The sequence below is a fragment of the Gossypium hirsutum genome, chromosome A07, assembly GCF_007990345.1.
Source record: "Gossypium hirsutum isolate 1008001.06 chromosome A07, Gossypium_hirsutum_v2.1, whole genome shotgun sequence".
Taxonomy (NCBI): Eukaryota; Viridiplantae; Streptophyta; class Magnoliopsida; order Malvales; family Malvaceae; genus Gossypium; species Gossypium hirsutum.
The window spans coordinates 76,707,158-76,727,127 of NC_053430.1; the positions used below are offsets into that span (position 1 = coordinate 76,707,158).

General features: G+C 31.0%; 2 protein-coding genes across 25 annotated transcripts; one reads left to right on the forward strand and one right to left on the reverse strand.

The window, feature by feature from the left end:
* Positions 1 to 11,884: 11,884 nt before the first annotated feature.
* On the reverse strand, positions 11,885 to 15,631 carry LOC107899356 (phosphoserine phosphatase, chloroplastic). 24 transcript variants are annotated; one of them, XR_005930656.1, is made up of 8 exons: positions 15,423 to 15,631; positions 15,106 to 15,310; positions 14,506 to 14,578; positions 13,838 to 13,992; positions 13,333 to 13,482; positions 13,205 to 13,258; positions 12,842 to 12,881; positions 11,885 to 12,187 (listed from the first exon to the last, which is right to left on the reverse strand). XR_005930656.1 is itself a non-coding variant. In XM_041117970.1 (7 exons), exons 2-6 carry the CDS (start codon positions 15,135 to 15,137, stop codon positions 12,864 to 12,866), a joined length of 348 nt encoding a protein of 115 aa, XP_040973904.1. In that variant the 5' UTR covers positions 15,138 to 15,310; positions 15,423 to 15,569; the 3' UTR covers positions 11,885 to 12,187; positions 12,842 to 12,863. The 24 variants fall into 24 exon arrangements, 6 of the variants coding, with proteins under 6 accessions (XP_040973904.1, XP_016680536.1, XP_016680534.1 ...); XR_005930644.1 differs by having other exon boundaries at positions 13,899 to 13,992; positions 15,423 to 15,569; XR_005930649.1 differs by having other exon boundaries at positions 13,333 to 13,743; positions 15,423 to 15,569.
* A 3,412-nt stretch (positions 15,632 to 19,043) lies between these two features.
* Positions 19,044 to 19,662, forward strand: LOC107898192 (protein MAINTENANCE OF MERISTEMS-like). The gene is made up of 2 exons (XM_016823725.1): positions 19,044 to 19,469; positions 19,525 to 19,662. The coding sequence occupies exons 1-2, from the start codon at positions 19,044 to 19,046 to the stop codon at positions 19,660 to 19,662; spliced, it is 564 nt and encodes a 187-aa protein (XP_016679214.1).
* The last annotated feature ends 308 nt before the right edge of the window (positions 19,663 to 19,970 follow it).

The window sequence follows — 19,970 nt, forward strand, 5'->3', positions numbered from 1 at the left end:
AAATTTTTAAAAAATAATTATGTGGTTTAATTTATATGGTTAGAATACTTATTGAATCTAGTTTTAATAGAAACAAACGTTATAGTCATATGATTTTTTTACAGAGAGAAAAGTGGTTCGTAGTAAGTAGAGGCCAGTGGAGTCAAATTCTGAAACAGGGGTAACTTTAACTAATAAACTGTACTAATTGGATAAGTAAAAAATTCTAGAAAAATAATTAGTAGATAGATATATGAGTCTAGTTTCAGGAAAAATTTACGGATCTTAATTTTGAGTTTTGAAACTCGAGAAATGAATTTTTAAGCAACCATGATGCAGAAAAATAGTTTATTCCAAAAATTAAAATAAGTGGTTTAGAGTTGTTTAAAAGGTAAGATAAGTTTAGTAACACCTCAAGCTTGACTCTGGTGACGGTTTCGGGCATGGGGGTGTTACATGTCCTACTCGACCACGACTATAACCACCACGATAACTTCTTCGCTTGGCACTGTGATTATGGAACCCAACCTCTACCACCACCTTCACCTCTGCCTAGTTACACATGCACTCCATCTCCAATGTTTATAAATCCACTTTCGCTATTCCAAGGACTACATCCAAATTCAAGGCAGTTTCGGTTCTCCCCCTCTTTCACGATATTATGCTTATATTGTTATTATCTATCTTTGTACATTAAGGACAATGTGCATCTTAAGTATGGGGAGGTTATTTATATGATTATCAGAAAATCTCTGAATTTTTTATCTTGTTCTCAAATAATTTTCTCATATTACTATTAAAGTGAATTCTGATTGATTTATAATTTTTATTGATATGTTTTGAATTAAATCATAGGTAATTGTGCATTGAGTGTTTAAACTTTAAGACATTAGAGAATCAAGCATGATAAGTTGACTTTTGAGAATTAAAATTGCTAGGTTGTTTCCCTGAATTAAGGTATTTTCTTAAAGTTTGAATTTACAAGATTGACATCAAATACCCATAATTTTCGTGAGATTTTGAGCCTTTTAGAGCATATATCTTTCTTGCTCACTTATTTTATTGGTTATAAGTGTGTCAACATTAATTTGTTATTCTAGAACTTGCTTCGATTATGCATGTCAAGACCACATCTTTGATTTGATATACTGAGATGATATTCCACAAAAAGCCTACCCACATAATTGACCCTTAGTGAACCCCTTTGAGCCTTAAACACCATTTCTTGATATTCTCCCATTAAATGTTAACCCACAACTTAACCCTTTTTGATTCGTTAAGAATTTCTCTCTTTTTATTGACTTCCTTTTTATCGAGATTTGATTTGATCAGTTACCTAACTATTTTTGTCTATTTCAGTTGCTGAATTATTTCTTATTATGTACTTTCTACTTTTTTTATTCTTAAAACAAAAACCATATATTTATATTCATATAATTACATATTGTCATAAAGAGCTTGGATAAGTAAGAGTTATTAAATTGAGAAAAAGCTCACTTCATTAGTTTTGGATAGTTTTAATTCTGGCACTTGTTTGTAATTCAGTAATTAGCTTTTTTTTCTAAGTTTGTTGATTTATTAAATTAATCTTGATTCTAATCCTCTTTTTTAGTGTTTATCTACACCTTTAACCCAAGCCCCATTACAACCTTGTTAAAGACCTTTTGATTTGTGTATCATCTCAGTTATAGTGGTGGAGATTTGATTTTCATGCAAGCCAATAGTAATAACATTTCATGTTTGACTATTGAGTGCTTAATTTTTGAACCATAAACACTTTGAGTGATTTGAGTGAATCTTTAGTAAGGATGTCAACCCTTGTCGATTTGAAATTAAAGGTAATTACTTAGAAAAAGGGGAATATCTATGATTTTATGATTAAAATGCTCAATTTGGATTGTTGGAAACTTTAATGTTCTTTTTGTAACACCCCTTACCCGAACCCGAGACCGGGATAGGGTACGAGGCAATACCGGACAAACATACAAACATCCAACTAAAATACGGGCTATAAAATTTCACTATTATTTTGAAACGTTCATTCACATGCACCTAGTCCCTTATTTGGGTCTACGAAGCCCAAAACATACGTTAGGAAGGTTTTGGGACTAAATCAAGAACTTTGGAAAGTTCTGGGAAAATATAGAAAATTTTACCATAAAATAGAGTCACACGCCCGTGTGCCTTTGACACGCCCGTGTCCTCAGGCCGTGTAACTCTCTGTTTATGACGTCAGCACACAAGTTGAACCACACGGCCAAGCCACACGCCTATGTCTCCAGGCCGTGTCCCTCACACGGCCGTGTCTCAACCCGTGTAATTAACTCTTAGTCTATTTTCCAAGCCTTTTTGTCACCCTACATGCACCCACATGGTTTGAATAACATTCAACATCCTATATTTTAATACAAATATATCATTTGCCTACCATCATGCATGTAATACACATTCTTACATTAACCAGAACTAGATATACTAGATCTTGTTCTCATTTTATATCAAAACTAGACATACCATTTCACTTTCATTTGGCCTTATCAATTATGTTACCACTTATACTCTCATACCACAGTTACCTTCATGTCAAATAATCTCAACTTAACAACAAACTTATATATATAACTAAGCCACGTCTTTATAGAATACCGACAATTCACATACATAGAACAACATGCTTGACTAAGACATTTCACACCAATTTCATGTTGAACAATAGTATTACTTATTCTTACCTTACACCTTTGCATTAAGAATATGGTCACATCTAATGATCATAATTTATTCACCACATAAGCATGACATATCATATAGCAATGGATCAAGCATGCATAATCAATTAGGTTTACAACCCAATGATCGAATATAAACCATATCACATGGCTATATACGATTTAACCATCATAAGCCAATAGTTTGGCCAAATCATACTAACAACTATCATAAAGACTAAGTCTCTATGCATGCCACTCACTTGAAAACACTTGAAGTTTATTGACGCTTCACATCAATATTCTGATAGTGTGATGCTGCCTCCGACAATCTCCAACCCCGAGCTGACCTGCCAATACTAAAAGAAATGGAGGGAGGGGTAAGCTTTATGCTTAGTATGTCCATATGAAATTAATAAGCAATTTACCAATATGTTTCCTTAGGTAAAACAACTATAATTACACTTTTAGTCATATTCTGGTCAAGTTGTCTACTCGAGTCATAGTTGACAAATTATTTATAACTTGAGCTACAAGACTCCAAATTAAGATCAGTTAATTTTACCAGAAACTAGACTCACATATCTTCTTTTCATAAAATTTTCAGAATTTTTGGTTTAGCCAATTAGTACAGTTTATTCATTAAATTTTCCCCTGTTTTGCTGTCCAACAGTTCTGATATCTCTTCACTAAAAATTATTTATCTCATACTACAGAATTCAGATAATGCTCCCATCTATCTTTCTAGAAAATAGAATCAATAATAATTTTAACTATATAATTTATAACTCACTATTATTTTTTTAAAATTTCTAGTGATTTTCTAAAGCTAAGACAGGGGAGTCTGGAATCACTCCAACTCTGTCTCACAAGAACTCAAATATCTCATAATAAAAAAGTAGTTTTCTTTCCTTTATGAGAAACAAGACTCATTAAGCTTTAATTCCATATATAATTCAGCCTCTAATTCGACTTCCACTATTTATGGTGATTTTTCAAAGTTGCGCTACTGTTGCGGTTCAACATTGTTACGATGCAAAATCACAATAGCTATCATAAATTCATTGTTGCTTTATACTCATAGGCATGATTTAATATCATACATGTATCTTTCCATAAACCATCATACTTTCACCAAATCATATAACATTATCGTTCATATCGATTCATACATAATACACAAGGATATATATCGCCATAAATCATCATAGTCATACGAGCACATAATGGAAAATACATACCTTTGCTTTCTTGCACATATACATACCTTACTTAGCTTACGTTCAAATTTCATATACATTACCCGTTGAATATTTGGAATAATGAACAGGATGTACAAATGCACCGAAGTGCCATAATCATAACATAGCACGCCTCTCAACAGGGCTACATAAGAGCACTCGAACCTAGCATGCATCACATAACCACGCCTCTCAACAGGGCTACATAAGCTCCCGGACCTAGTGTGTACCACATAATTACATGCCTCTCAACAGGGCTGCACAAGCTCCCGAACCTAGCATGTATCATGTCATCAAATGAGCTCATATATACATAACTATCCTAGTGACATGTCACTTGTATCCTCACTTATTCCTAAGTTCAAAAGGGATTTTTGGACTTTCACCTCTTTGTCGAACATTCTCGGAATGTTGGCCTCATATCATATGGCATTATCATAAACAAATACTAACATGGAAACACTTACAGCATAAGCATAAAACATCAAAACATATTATAGCAACAAAGTAACCAAATAACATATTATTTATCTAAATGTTATTTAAACATTTAAAACATCAATTAAGGTATTTATTTGTACATGTACTTACATCTCATGTACTATTAAAGAAATAATATTAAAATACACATTGCATTATTGAAAATCATATGAACTTACCTTGTATACGAAAATGGCCATTTTTACCATTTAAGTCCACTACGTTGTATTTTCTCTATTTTAGCCCGAATCTCAATTTCCTTGATCTAACATTACAAATATAGCTCATTTATTACTCACAATATTCAGATGAGTCCATAAATCATATTTTTACAAATTTGCATTTTGACCTCTAAACTTTTGCATATTTGCACTTTTTCCCCAAGGTTCGGAAATTAAACTTCATCCTATTTTCTTATGTTTTATGACATGCTGATCATTTTTCCCTTCTATGACAACATCAAATTCTCACTCTAACATTTACTTATGAACATTAGGTATTTTTACCGATTATGTCGTTTTACTCGTTTTCACGTAAAATCGCTTAGCAAAAGTTGTTTATCTAACACCCAACACTCATTTTCTACCATTATACATCAAAATGCATGCATGTCACATATGGGTCAATTTTTGAACATGAACCCTAGCTCAAATTAATGGTAGAAATGGGTAAATCGAGCTATGAGGATTTCAAAAATGCAAAGAACATTAAAAACGGGGCAAAGATGGACTTACAATCAAGCTTGGAAATTTTACAAACCCTAGCCATGTCTTCCATCTCTATATACAGTTATGGCATGAGAAAAATAAAGAAGATGACATCTTTTTCTTAGTTATTTTGGCTTTATTTGTCAAATTACTAAAATACCCTTAATGAAAAATAAATAAAAACATACCATACCATGCCCATTTAGTCCACTAATTACAAAATGAGCTATTTCCAATTAAGGACCTCTAATTTAAAAACCCATTACTCACAAGTACTTAGTACCTTTGTGTACTAGAATACACATTTTGCAACTTTTTACAATTTAGTTCTTTTGACTAAATTGAGTACCCAAATGTCAAAATTTTCAAACGAAATTTTCACAAAATTATTCCGTGAAATCGTAGACCATAAAAATAAAATTTCTTCAACAGATTTGTGGTCTCGAAACCACTATTCTGACTAAGCCCAAAATCGAGATGTTTCACTTTTAATTGAAATTCTCAATGTATGATTATTTTTGAATTATTTCGAAACACTATTGATAAGAATTATAAGTTGAGAAGAATGCATTTTAATTGTGAGTTGAGGATTTTGCTTGAGGACAAGCAAATGCTTAAGTGTAGGGATATTTGATAAACCTCAATAGTAACAGATTTTAATCCCGTGCTTGGCATATTTTTGGATGACTAATCATAAGATTTAGTGAATTTAAAGCTCCTAATCCTTTAATTTCATGTTTTATATCCAGATGAGCATAGGAAAGCGAAAAGTGTAAGAAAAAAGCTAAAAAAATGGACAAAATAGGTTTATTTCAGTGCTGCACATAGTCTAGACACTTCCACATGGGTACTCCACACACCCGTGTTAGACACACGGGCAGACCACACGCCCGTGTGTCATGGCCGTGCCGACTTAAAACCATATCAAAATTGCACACGGCCTGAGCACCTTCACACGAGCGTGGCACATGGCCTTGTCCCTGTCGAGCCCAAGTCTAATTCTATTCGGAAAAGGCTAATTTTGGGCTATTTTGGGGATTCCAAAGTCTATACTAGAAGAGGATCAAGACACACGGAGGGTAGAAGGCAGAGAATACTCGAAGACAGTCATCAGAATCAGCTCGGAAGCAGGATCTATTTCAAGACTGAAGATCTCTATTCAATTTCCTTAGAAGTTCTTTGGGTTTCTTTATGTTTTATTGTTTTCCCAATTTTGAGATGTCTTCCCCCATCGTTATGAACTAAACTCTCTAAATACCTAAGGGAGATGAAAATTTGAATTATATGATAAATACATGTTCTTATTCTTAATTATGTGTTCTTAATTCTTGCTTTAATATTTCAGGATATTAATTTCAAGTCTGATGTGCTTATTCAGTGGAGCAAAAATCCCTGTTTAAGAGTAGATCTAGCATAATTAGGCGGATTTGAATGCAATCCTAGACATAGCACGACATAAATCTTTCGGATTAGAGTTAAATCTAATAAGGGAATCCATAAATCGAGTTAATGCGACAATAGGGGATTTAATTAGGAAGAGATTTCAATTAATCAACCTAGAGTCAGTTGTTTTTAGTCTCGAGAGAGATATTAACATAAGTCAGGGATTTCTATGGATTAAGTCAAGTGAATAAATCATTTAATTTAGAAGTAATAGGTGAAGCCTAGGTGGATTCTTCCTTGGGTATTATCTTCTACTTCGATTTTCCAAAAGTATTCTCCAACTTTTATTTCTGTCTTGTTCTTAGTTAATTAAATAGTTAATCTTAGTTTAAAAACATCCCTTTAATTTTTAGGCTAGATAATAAAAAGATAGTAAGTACTAGTACTTTTAGTCCTTGTGGATACGATATTTCTAGTCTCACCACAACTATACTACTGTTCGATAGGTGCGCTTGCCTTAGTCAAAATTTTTAGTTAGTTTAGCGACTCAAAAAGGAAAAAAAACATAATAAAAGAGAAGGGGAAAGGAAAAAAATAGAAGAGAAGAGAACAAAAGAAGAAAGGGAAAAACATTTGGGGTTTAGGGAGTTAAGTTTAAGGTTTAGTTTGGGTTTGAAAAAAAAAAGAATAGTGGATTTTGTTTAGGGTTTGGAAAAAATGGATTAAGGGATTTTGTTTGGGGTTATAAGGGTTTAGGGTTTCAAAAAATTCAAAATATTATGAATATCTTATTAAGTGGATGTCCATCATGATCAAGATAAAGTTTTAATGTATTTTAAAATTTAATAGTTATTAGAATTAGATATCTACTTCTTTTATACTTCTTATGCCTATAAATAGAGACTTTGATGAAGCATTGTAATCATCCCAATTAATCAATAAAGTACATTCTCTATTGCTTCTTACATTCTCTATTGCTTTCATATTTTCTTTGTTCTTTATTCTCCCTATCTCTCTTTATTTTATAACACGTTATCAGCACGATCTTGCTCAAAGTAATAGTTCCTTTTATCAACGATCAAATTTATCCTCCATGATTTTCAGTTTCTTTGAAGGCAAGATGCAAAGTTTTTACAGATGGTGAAAGATTTGTTATCGTTATCTATGTGAAATCAAGAATATTTTTGAACTATCTCATACCTTCTAGTGGTGACAATGGTTTTAAAGATCTTCAGGTATATTTTACTATGTTTTATTTATTGTTTATTATAATTGGAGACTAATCATGAAAACATGCATAGATAGATTTTGATTTGAAATCTCACGCATGTTTGCGATGGTAATTATGAAATAAAGAATCTATTGGGATGTTTATAAATATGTCCTACTAGATTTGTTGCATTCCCCGAAGTGAATGTAAATATAAAGAAAATAAAAGATATACTAATGAACTACTAAAAGTGGGAACATAGTAATAAATAAGAGAACAATGAGAGTTCTCAAGAAAACTCTTTAAAGGGTAAAGATAACTTATGTTATCAATATGTGATATGAAATATTATTGGCCACATATGTGGCGTATGCCCAAATATTTTGTTTCTGTTAATAGTCTTTGAGGAAAACTATGAAAATGTAGGAATGAATTCTATCATTATAGATAGAAAATATTTATCTTATTTGGTATTGAAACAAACAAATATTATTCCAATATTTGATAGTACAAAATTAGTTAAAAGCTCCAAAAGAGCTAATATGTCACTATCTAAAAAGCACAAAATTTGTGATGGTTAATGCATTATTTTTAAAATTTATTTGTAATGGATCTCATATTGAGATTGTGAATGAGGAAAAGATTATATTTCATATGATTAAAAAAGGGGGATTGAGTTATTAATTTATAATATTTATGATATTCTTTTATCATCATCCCTATTAAAGGGTTGAAAGCAAAATATTTGACTGTGAAAGATCTACTCATGAGCAATAGAATATGATAATTCTATCTAAAGCTTATTATGGTTGGATGCATCTAAAGTTGCCAGTATTTTTTTAAAAACTGTGAACATAACTCTACAATTTTCAGAATAAATTCTCAATTAAAATTACGTAGTAAAATATTACTAATGAGAACTTGCAAAAGAAAAAACTTATGTATGAAAAGTCATTGGTTATGTACCTGTTATACACATGGAAAATAAGATTCACTCTCAAAGTTTGCTGTTAATAGATTTTTGGGCATTTGAATATTTTGGCATATTCCCTGAAGCGATTACTGCATATAATTATTTGAAAATTATATTTATTAACTTAGTGGCATTATAGAATTCACAGTGATTTAGACATTTCCAGAAGTAAATGTCACAATAGTATTTAATGTGGATACAAAATAAAAAGAATGACAATAAAATTATCAATTTGTTACAATTTAGTACAATTGAGACACATGATAAAGTAAACCAGAAGTTTACTAATACAAATGCGTTTACTACTTGGCGTGACCAATTAGACTATCCTAGATCGTATATGATGCGAAAATAAATTGAGAATTCATACGACATCCATTAAAGAACCAAAAGATTCTTTAATTTAAAGAATTCTCATTTGTTGTTTGTTCTCAATGAAAATTGAGAAAATTGATTATTAGAAACTCACTAGCTAAAGTTGAGATTTAATGTTTTGTATTTCTGAAATAAATATGGGTCCATTCATCCACCATGTGGATGGTTTTGATATTATATGATTTTTGTAGATGGATCTAGAAAATAATCACATGCATTATCAACTTGCAACCTGTCGTTTGCGAGATTGCTTGTTTAAATGATTAATTTTAGATTATGAAATTAAAACAATTCATCTTGCTAATGTTGGTGGGTTTACATCCCAAGTTTTCAATGATTATTGCATGTCAATTGTGATAAAAGTTGAACATTATGTAGCTCATGTTCACAGATAAAATGATTTAGCTTACTTGTTTATCAAATGCCTCCAACTAATAGCTAAACCATTACTTATGAGAACAAAACTTTCTATTTCAGCATGAGATTCATGCTTGTATTGATTTACATGTTGTACGCATCAAGCCAATAAATTATAAATACTCCCCATTACAATTAATTTTTGGTCAAGAGCCAAATATTTCCCATCTTATAATTTTTAGATGTGCGATATATGTTCCAACTGTTCCACCACAACGCACAAGTCAAATAAGAGATCGAGAATGTATATTTATATGAGTCTCCTTGTAATATTTTTGAGCAATTAATTTGAGATTTAATTGTGACATGAGTTGTCAGTTTTCCCAACATTAGGGGGAGAGAAACAATAACTTGTAATGAGTTAGGGGGAGAGTAATTGAACCAGAAGTTTAATAAGGATAACTCATTACAAGTTAACTGTTAAATGTATTTACAAACTTAATGTGAATAACCAAGTGTTATATAGATTGATCGGTTCCAAAGATGAAAAAATTCTTCTAGATGGTCATATAGTGGAGGCAGGTGCTCTAGAAGAGACCCAAGACATAACTAATAAGTAAAACTTCAGAAGAGATTCAGTTACCTAAAACTGAATTTTAAAATAATGAACTTAAGAGATCTCGATAAATTATGTCAATTCGAGAAAATGTAAAACCGAATAATAAAAGTGGTCGACAATGATTTTGCATGTAGTATTATAATGAAATAAAAGGAATATCTTGAATAAATCTATTGAGAAATATAGATATAGAATAAATTGATCAAAATAGAAAGACGCAACTCAAGTACAATTAAATTTGTGGAGTTTTTGGACCAGTAGTCCAAATATCTAAAAGTATAAAGCCAGTAAAGGTGCATGTAAAGTAGTTTTACAAAATCGGAATAAAAATATGAATTTTTTCGCTAAGTCCTGGCATTGATTATGAAAAGATATAATATTCTTTTGTGGTAGATGCAATAACCTTTAGATATATTATTAAATTGACAATTCATAAACGATTTAACTTGCGTCTAATGGATATTGTTACAACCTTTTATGAATCACTATATAGTAAAGTTTATATTAAAATCCTTGAAGGATTTAAAATGCTAGAAGCATATTGAAATTCTCAGGAAATTTTTCATTTATATGAATTGAAATAATTAAAAATATGTGGTAAATTTGACTTAGTCAATAGTAGATGAAAGAGGATAATAAAATGATCCAAAATACCTATTTGTATTTTTATAGAAGGATCATGATTAAAGTTTGCTATGATTATTGTTGAAATTCCTGAAGAGATCAAAATATGTTTCTCCAAAATTTTCCCTCAATCATGATAATCAAAAGAATAGTTATATAAATGGTTAGCAATACATTCAAATAGTCATTTGAAAAACTAGTATTCAAGATTGAATTAGTAGAATATGAGAAAGTATGTTATGTTTTCATGAGAGGTAGTAAATACGTGTTATACTTTTTTTTTCCCTTAACCGATGTTTTGTCCCATTAGGTTTTTAATGAGGCAGCATATTATGCGTACACTACAACAAAACTGACTTTTAGCGGCCTTTTTTTAGGCCTTTAGCGGAGTTTTTACAAGCGCCGCAAAAAACACCGCTATAGATAACGCCGCTAAATTTTGCGTCATTTATTTGAAAAAACGCTGCTAAAAGTCATGGCCTTTAGCGACGCTTTCCCCACAAACGCCGCTAAAGGCCGTGTTCTTTAGCGGTGCTTTTCCCACAAACGCCGCTAAAGGTCATAAAATTTAAAATATATATATATTATAATATATTATAAAGATCATGAAAAATATAAAAAAATTTAAAATTCATTATCAAAATATTGAGAAGAATAATGTCCATGATATAAATATAAAATTTTTCTATTAAAATTCTATTAAAATTCATTATCAAATTAAAATAAAAATAAAAATATAGAATCAAAACTAAAATAAATAATATAAATTAGATTAAATATAAATATAAATAAAATACAGCAAGTCTTTTACTAACAGCAAGTCCAAATACAACATCTTGTTTGCGAACCTAAACAACACTCAGTAAATTATAAATGTTCTTCTTAATCCTTTAACGGAAAGATTACCAAACCAGTTATCGTGTCGTAATGATGAATATAGATATCGATATTACCTGAATAATACAAGCTTGAACAAGTCAGAATCAAAGAACAACCAAACCAGATCAAGTGAATCAGGCAATGCAGATGAAGCATATTCATATATAAGCTATATGTTCAGCTGTAGGCAAGTCCAACAAACTTAGAATGAATGAATTATTAAAAATTTTATTAAAAAGGTATATATAAAAAAAAGAGTTTAAATGAACAGTTTGAATCAACAGAAAAGAAAAGCTATGATAATTTTGAGGACTTTCATGCCTAGGTAAATTAAGTTGAAAATTTATAATTAGAAGGCAAAGTATTTCAAAGATTACTAAAAAGCATATCCTGTAACAACAAATGCTTCATCCAAAACAGTAAATCAAAATAATAAAGCACCAAACTTGTATACTGCCCACCATTATAAGTCACTAAAAGTAAGAAAAACAAAATGACTTAATTCATGGAATTCACGAATGTTAACATCAGACATGAGTTTAAAACTTTTCCTTCGAAAGGATGTTCAAAACTAGAATCCACAATAGATCGAAGCAGCTCCGGTTTTAGCAGAAAGTCTTTGAATCCCGAACTGTGATTTCCAACATACCCCCTACACCACATAAAAAAGAAATGAAACAAATTAAAATCAAATTGCTTTACACTAAAACTAGCATAAACTGGTAATAAATTGCTAACCTTTTTTTCCACCATAAACTGGTAAATTAAGATCCTTAATCAGCTAATAACTTAAACAAGATTAAGCTTCAACAGAACTTTTGATTTTTTTAGAACTAACATCATATGATATAAACAACATCTTTTACCTATTCATGATTCCTAATCATGAAAGTATAACTCTCCTGCAGATTTATTTAATGGGATTTTTTACTCTCGAGTAATTTGAAGTTGGGAATAAGAGTTGTTAATTTCTTGACTAATACTTTCAAACTCCAAACTAAGAAACAAGTTCTCTAATTTCTTACTGCAAATTCATGAGAAAAAGATTGTTCATAATTTTATGGCAAGTTCTCTCTAAATTCGTGTTTTCCAGTTTCCTACATTCAAGTTTCTATTTTCAATATCATCAAAATATTGCAAGTGATTTCAGATCTGTATTTATCAGAAGGGCAAATGAAACCACATGAATGCCTTAACAGAACAAAGTAAAACAGAGATGGTCTTTCAAGCATTTAGTAGCATAGTTGTATACATTGATCATTTGGCGGAAGCCCCCAGAAATTAGATAAACATCGGTATTCCTTACCTTTAGCTTCTTGACTAATTCTTCAATGCCGAGCGAAATCCTAGAGATCAATAAGAAGAATAATGAACTAGGCTATCAAACATCATGTCAAAGAGAAGATTAAAAAGAAAGGTAAACAAGAATAAAAAATTGCTAATTCATGGAGGAGTTGATGCCTTTCAGTAGTCATTTTTAGTAGAGGGCAAAATGCAATTTAGCTCTTAATACAAAAGCCTCCATGATACGTTTACCCGATATTTTTATATTAAATGCAATCATTAAACGCTAATATATTGATTCCCAATGCATTGAAGGAAAAATTACTTTATATGGTAACCTTAAAGATTAACTATATCTAAAGAAAGTTAAGATGAATTTACTAACCTCAAGATCAGTAGCACCATCACCAATCATGACTAATGCCTTGTATCCCTTAACCTGGAAATTTTTTTTGGTTAGACTTGGAAAATGAACTTTTAGCCGGCCAATACAAAAAAAGCCACAAGACTCACCTTTCTTATTTGCTGAACAGCAGTAGCTTTTCCTCCACTCCTCGAAGTGGGCTCATTAGCATCGAATCCCAAAAACTCCCCGGAACTTCCAAAGAGCAGCTGATTGGAAAAAATGTTTTCTTGCGAAATTCCAAGGATTGATGCAACAGGCTACAAAAACGCTTCTCAATTAACTATTTTCTGGCAGTAGTTGGCCAATGGTTAACCATTGGAAGATTATATTAATATACAATAACATGGCTCTCTCAACAGTAACGAACCTACATGCTGTACAATGACTTACTGATGACAACATTACCCATATCACACTTTCATAATTTTATATCTAATTGGTTTTTCAGAAGTCACCATTTGCTGCATGTGTAGTATCTAATGTCAAGTAAGGATTGCCATTTCGTGTTTTCCAATTTCCTACATTCAAGTTTCTATTTTCAATATCATCAAAATATTGCAAGTGATTTCAGATCTGCATTTATCAGAAGGGCAAATGAAACCACATGTATACCTTAACAGAACAAAGTAAATCATAGATGGTCTTTCAAGCATTTAGTAGCATAGTTGCATACATTGATCATTTGGCGGAAGCCCCCGAAAATTAGATATACATCAGTATTCCTTGCCTTCAGCTTCTTGACTAATTCTTCAATGCCGGGCAAAATCCTAGAGATCAATAAGAAGAATAATGAACTAGGCTATCAAACATCATGTCAAAGAGAAGATTAAAAAGAAAGGCAAACAAGAATAAAAAATCATTAATTCATTGAGGAGTTGATGCCTTTCAGTAGTCATTATAACTTGTATGGGAATTAAGGATTATCAAGCACATAAATGCTACCTAGAATATCAAACACATTGAAGAAGATGCCAATAAGCAAGGCTGACAATATTTGAATTGAAGAATTGGAGAAATTTGATAGCCAAGATAACAAACCCTTCCTTTGTACTTCTTATCACATTACAATCAACAAGTTAATATGTAAAATTTTGGAGCAATTTCCAAAGTAAGAGATTGACAAAAAGAGACCTGCAAGTCAAAGTTTCATGCAAATCAAAGTTCTAAAACCTCATGTCCAAGTACTGCAATGAACATATATTCCATTTTTCAACTAAATCCAATGAAGAAAAAACCCTTAAATCATAAGAAAACACACACACACACACACAGAGAAATACCAATTGGACTGATAGTTGATCCTCTTTCAGTTGAGACCAAAACTGCTGGTCCTTGTACTTTTGGTTGCTCATCCTAACAAAACAAAACAAAAACATACACCTACTCATCTCATGCCCCAGATATTCGCCAAAGCAATTATATAGTTTTAGATGAACTATTGCTGCCAAAATTGTGCAAATAATAAACCAAGCTCAAAATCAGAATCAAGAGAAAACAAAGGTGTACCAATTTATGAGCTAAAAACAAACAGCAACTATGAAAATATCAGCCACAGAACATGCTTGTTAGAAATATCAAAAATCAATAAATACTATCTCCGTGCGGTGATTTTAGAATTAAAAAGAAAATGAGATCGAACATAAAAGATTTAAACAAAAAACAGAGATGATGCTGCCTCCATCCGATTCAGACAGATCTAGCTTAGTCAATCAAAAATAAATCTCAAAACCACAAATACCCATAAAGATCTCAATGAACACCAGATCAAAACATGCAGATATATCAAAAGGCAAACAGAAACCCAAAAACCCAGTATGGGATCAAAAGAAAATTTTTATTAAAGAAATCAAATCTAAAGAAAAGGAATAAAAGAAAGGTACCAAATGACTAGAGAGGATGACTTTAGAGCCATGACCGATCAATTACTTGATGGTGGGAACAGCAACACGGATCCTTGTGTCATCAGTTATGTTGAAGTTATCATCCAATGGAACGTTCAGATCGACTCTAACAAACACTTTCTTTCCCTTCAAATCATTTTCCTTCAAGTCCCCAACGCTCTTCTTTGTAGCCATGGTAGTAGCACTTCTTCAACAACAACCAAACGTATAAACAACGCTACACCCGAAAAAAGGAGTAGAGAACCTATCTGCAAAATCAATAAGAAAATGGGAGTATTCAAAGTGAGAGTACTTACGAAGATGAGAGAGGCAGATATATCTAGACAGTGAAAAGAAACGAATGATCGAGAGAAAAAGAGTAGCTAAATTTTATTTGGGGGATTTAGGGTGAGTGACATAGATGAGAAGAAGAGGGAATTTGGGAGTGAGCGGGAATTTTTTGGGAGTGAGCGGGTAAGCAAAATTAAGCTATAATGGCCTTTTTTTGGTAAAATTATGGATTTTTGCGGCATTTTCAAAACAAACGCCACTATAACTCAAATTTTTTGCGGCGTTTTTACTAAAAATGCCACTATTACTTAATTTTAATTTTTTTTTCATTTTAACATATTTTTTTCTATTTTTTCTTTCACAATTTTTGTGCTGAGATTACCATTTTTTGGAATTTTTTTAATTTTGAATATTGAACTTTTTAACTGAAATATGGACTAAAATATTAAATATTAAATATTTAAGTTTTTTTATTTTTTAAATTTTAAATTTTAAATTTTAAATTTTAAATTTTAAAATTTTTTTGAAGATTTTTATAATTTTTAAATTATCGTATAAAATACAAAAGGAAACTTTAACAGAAATAAAATGAAATTGATGAATTAAAAAAATATAAAATGACACAGCAAATTTAATTGTTTATCAAAATAACCAAGCCGTTGTAGTAGAAAATGTGGTAGCTAGAATATGATATTCAAGTAAAATAAGATGAACATGGTGAATGTTGTTACTAACCTAAAAGTGAAGTCAACCTTGTTCGAAGGAATCGACAACCTCGTTTAATTCACCAAATATATTCGGGTAGCAGAGGGGACACTCGATGGCTATACAGCAGATGCAAAGGGCGAAGGCGATGGAGGGGATGGGTTGCGATGCATGGGGCGAAGGCGACAAACAAAAACGTTTAAGTTAGAACTTTATTTTGTTTGTAATGAAACATCGCCGTTCAAATCGAATTTTATCCCTTGTTGTTAAACGTCATCGTTTAAGCCAAATGGTAATGCAATTTGGTGGCGTTTTTAGAAGCGCCACTAAATGTTTAATACTATAAACTGAAACTGCATCGTTTTAGTCGACTAAAAACAGAATTTGCGGCGTTTTCTGGCTAAGCGCCACTAAATTTTTTTCCCCTGTATGGTGCCGTTTGTACAAATTTTAATACATTTTAATGCCTTTTTTGTTTATCAATTTTTTTTAATCTAATATTTTAAATATGTTTAGATTAAATATTTTTAAATATAAAAGCATTAGTTGGTTGATTGTATAAAATTTTATCATTTAACAAATCTCAAGTTTATCTATTATATATATATAAAAGTTTATCTATTTTCTCTTAAATAATTTAAACTATATTCATAATTTTAATATATTAAATTTAATATTATCTCTTTACAATTATATAATAAAATATTTAATATATAAATTAAAAAAACTAATTAATCTAAACCCTAACCCCTAACCCCTAACCTCTAAACCCTAAGCCATAAAACATAAACCCTAAACTTCTACCCCTTACCCCCTATCATCTAAACTTTAAACGACTAGAGTTTAGCATATATTTTTATAATTTTGAAATGATTAAATAAAAAATTTTCCATTATTCAAAGGGATGAAGTGCAATTTTACCTTTAAAATTTTTAAAAATTTCAAAAAATCGAAATGGAAAATTTTTCATTTTAGAGGGGCGAGACCCTTTCAACCCCCTACTTATGCCCCAAAATATATATTAATTATAGGGTTTAGGATTTAATTGAATATGATTCACTTGAGATTAACATACTACCCATGACCATTAAACCTTAAACCATAAAACCCTAAACCATAGACCTTAATCCTTAAATATTAAACCCTAAACCCAAAAATAAATTTAATCAATATTAAGTATTGCTTCCATAATTTATTATGAACATAAGCTTTTACAATAATATCTATGTATATACACATCAACATCCATATGATGTTTTTTAGGGTTTAGGGTTTTAGAGGTTATAGATTAGTGTTTAGTGTTTTTTTAGGGTTTAGGGGTTTTAAGGGTTATAGATTAGTGTTTATGAATTTTTTTGGGTTTAGGTTTTAGGGGTTATATGACTTTTTGCAGCGTTTTGAGAAAAAACGCCGCTATTGCTCTATTTTTTAGCAGCGTTTGACCAAAAACGCCGCTATTGCTCTATTTTTTAGCTGCGTCTGACCAAAAACGCCGCTATTGCTCTGTTTTTTAGCTGCGTTTTACCAGAAAACGCTGCTATTGCTCTATTTTTAGGGACGTTTTTGGTAAAACATTGCTAATGTATAATTTTTGCGGCATTTTTTGATAAAACGCCACTAAAAACGCTGCTAAAGCCCTATTTTCCTGTAGTGGTATTATAGATCGTGTACTATTTTTCCTTCATTAGGTTTTCATCCCATAAGGTTTTTCCTAATAAGGTTTTAATGAGACACATTATCTACTAATGGACATTCAAGGGGGAGTGTTATGAATATCTAATTAAGTGGATGTCCATCATGATTAAGATAAAGTTTTAATGTACTCTAAATTTAAATAGTTATTAGAATTAGATCTCTACTTCTTTTATTCTTCTTATGCCTATAAATAGAGACTCTGATGAAGCATTGTAATCATCCCAATTGATCAATAAAGTACATTCTCTATTGCTTCTTATTTTCTTTATTGCTTTCATATTTTCTTTGTTCTTTATTCTCCTCATCTCTCTTTATTTTATAACACAAAAGAAGTTTTTTTTTTTAGTATTTATACATTTTTGGTTAGTTTAGTGAAATTTTTTTATTTATTGGTTATAAATGTTATTTTTTTTTGTCTAACCATGTTATTTTAGAAATGTTTTTGATTAATTTATATTCTGATTAATTTTTTTTATTTTTGTACGGTATTATTTTGATAAGAAAGGAAGGTTTTTGGTAGGTAGTATTTTGGTAAGGTATGTTTCTATTTTATTTTTTGATTCATATGTTTTTTTTTGTTTTTTTATTAGATTCAAATAACAACATTAGTCTTATCAGGTTTATTATGTTGAGATAATTTTTGTTGTTTTAACATTTTTTTTATGTAGGTAAAAGATGGAACCATTAAGTTGGAATTTATGAGATATTTTTTATATTCTTTATTAAGTAGTATAAAAACATTTATTATATACTAAAATAGTATGGCAAAAATGTGATGTGCACCAAACTCTTTAGTATTTTTATAATTATATTATTAGTGTACTATATTTATTGTATAATATTAATGTGCTTTGATAATTATTTAAAATGTGATAATTATTTTTTGTTAAGGTGTCTCATTTCTATATTTTAATATTTCTTCTCTTATAATTGGGATAAAAAAGGCCCAAATAGAAATTAGTTACTTATCGAAATGTGTTTTTTGCAACAAACTAATTGAACTCAATTTTTTTCTAGGTTGTAGATATCAAAATAGGTTCTTTGATTAAAGATGATAATCACGTATCGAAAACGGTTAATATGATGATAATAAAATTGTTATTTCTTACCTTATAAAAAGTTCCACGTCATTTACAGATTTAAACTAGGTTATATTAACCATTTTTGTAATTTAATAGTGTTAGGGCCCGTATCACGCATTGAGGGGTCGTGTGAACAGTTTATGATATCTGCTGAATGAATAACTAATGTCATACTTTGAGTTAGCCAGATTCAGATCAGCGGTATTGATCTGGACATTTGATTTATGGTACGATTTAATTTCTACTTTGGTCGAGCGATGGCGCCTGAAGACCCACACTTTACATTTGTTATGTGGGCAGTGCACCATCACTCTGGAGGATGTTACACTACAACTTGAGCTCCCATTCAACGGTAGTACGGTAACAGGCATAAGTGCGATCTCTAAGCCAGTCACCCTTTGCTATAACCTACTGGGAGTCTCGCTCGATGATGCCGAGTTGAAATTTTTGGGTTTGAGGTTTTCATGGCTAAAGGCCAATTTCAAATATTTACCGATTAATGTCACTGAGCGAGATGTGATGTGTGCCGCTCGAGCATACATTATGCACATTATAGGAGGTGTACTCATGTCTGATGCAAACAACAACGAGGTCCATTTGATGTAATTACCTTGTTAATTGATTTGCATAACGTCTATTCATATAGTTGGGGTTTCGCAGTACTAGCTATGTTGTCTCGCGAGCTTTCTCGGACAAAAAATCCTTCTGCTATGGGCATAGATGGATGCCTCATATTGTTGCAGTCTTGGGCAATTTACCGGATGCTATTCTTGGCGTCGGTTAGTCACGAAGCATATGTCTTTCCACTTGTGAATAGGTGAAAAAAATTTGTCCCATTATAGCAATTATTTGACATTTCTTTTTTAATGATATTATTCTAACAAGTTTTTTTCGTAGATGGAGTACTAATTCGGGTATTAAGAGGTCATACACGGTTTTGATATATCGTCTGATGATTAAGACACATGTTGGGAAAGGGTTAAGTTATTCCAATATTTGTGACATGTAATTACTTTATATATCTTACTCGAACCGTGTTAATATAGCCATGTTATTAATTGCGCAATTCATCTTGATGCCCTATTCCTTCCC

Coding starts and splice junctions, on each gene's coding strand:
- LOC107899356 (XM_016825045.2), bottom strand. CDS start 15,137: ATGGCTCTAAAGTCATCCTCTCTAGTCATTTG. Junction 13,483..13,898: donor GCTTCCGCCAAATGATCAAT/GTATGCAACTAT, acceptor GCGTTTTTGTAG/CCTGTTGCATCAATCCTTGG. Junction 13,259..13,332: donor CTGTTCAGCAAATAAGAAAG/GTGAGTCTTGTG, acceptor AAAAATTTCCAG/GTTAAGGGATACAAGGCATT.
- LOC107898192 (XM_016823725.1), top strand. CDS start 19,044: ATGTCATACTTTGAGTTAGCCAGATTCAGATCAGCGGTATTGATCTGG. Junction 19,470..19,524: donor CTGATGCAAACAACAACGAG/GTCCATTTGATG, acceptor CTATTCATATAG/TTGGGGTTTCGCAGTACTAG.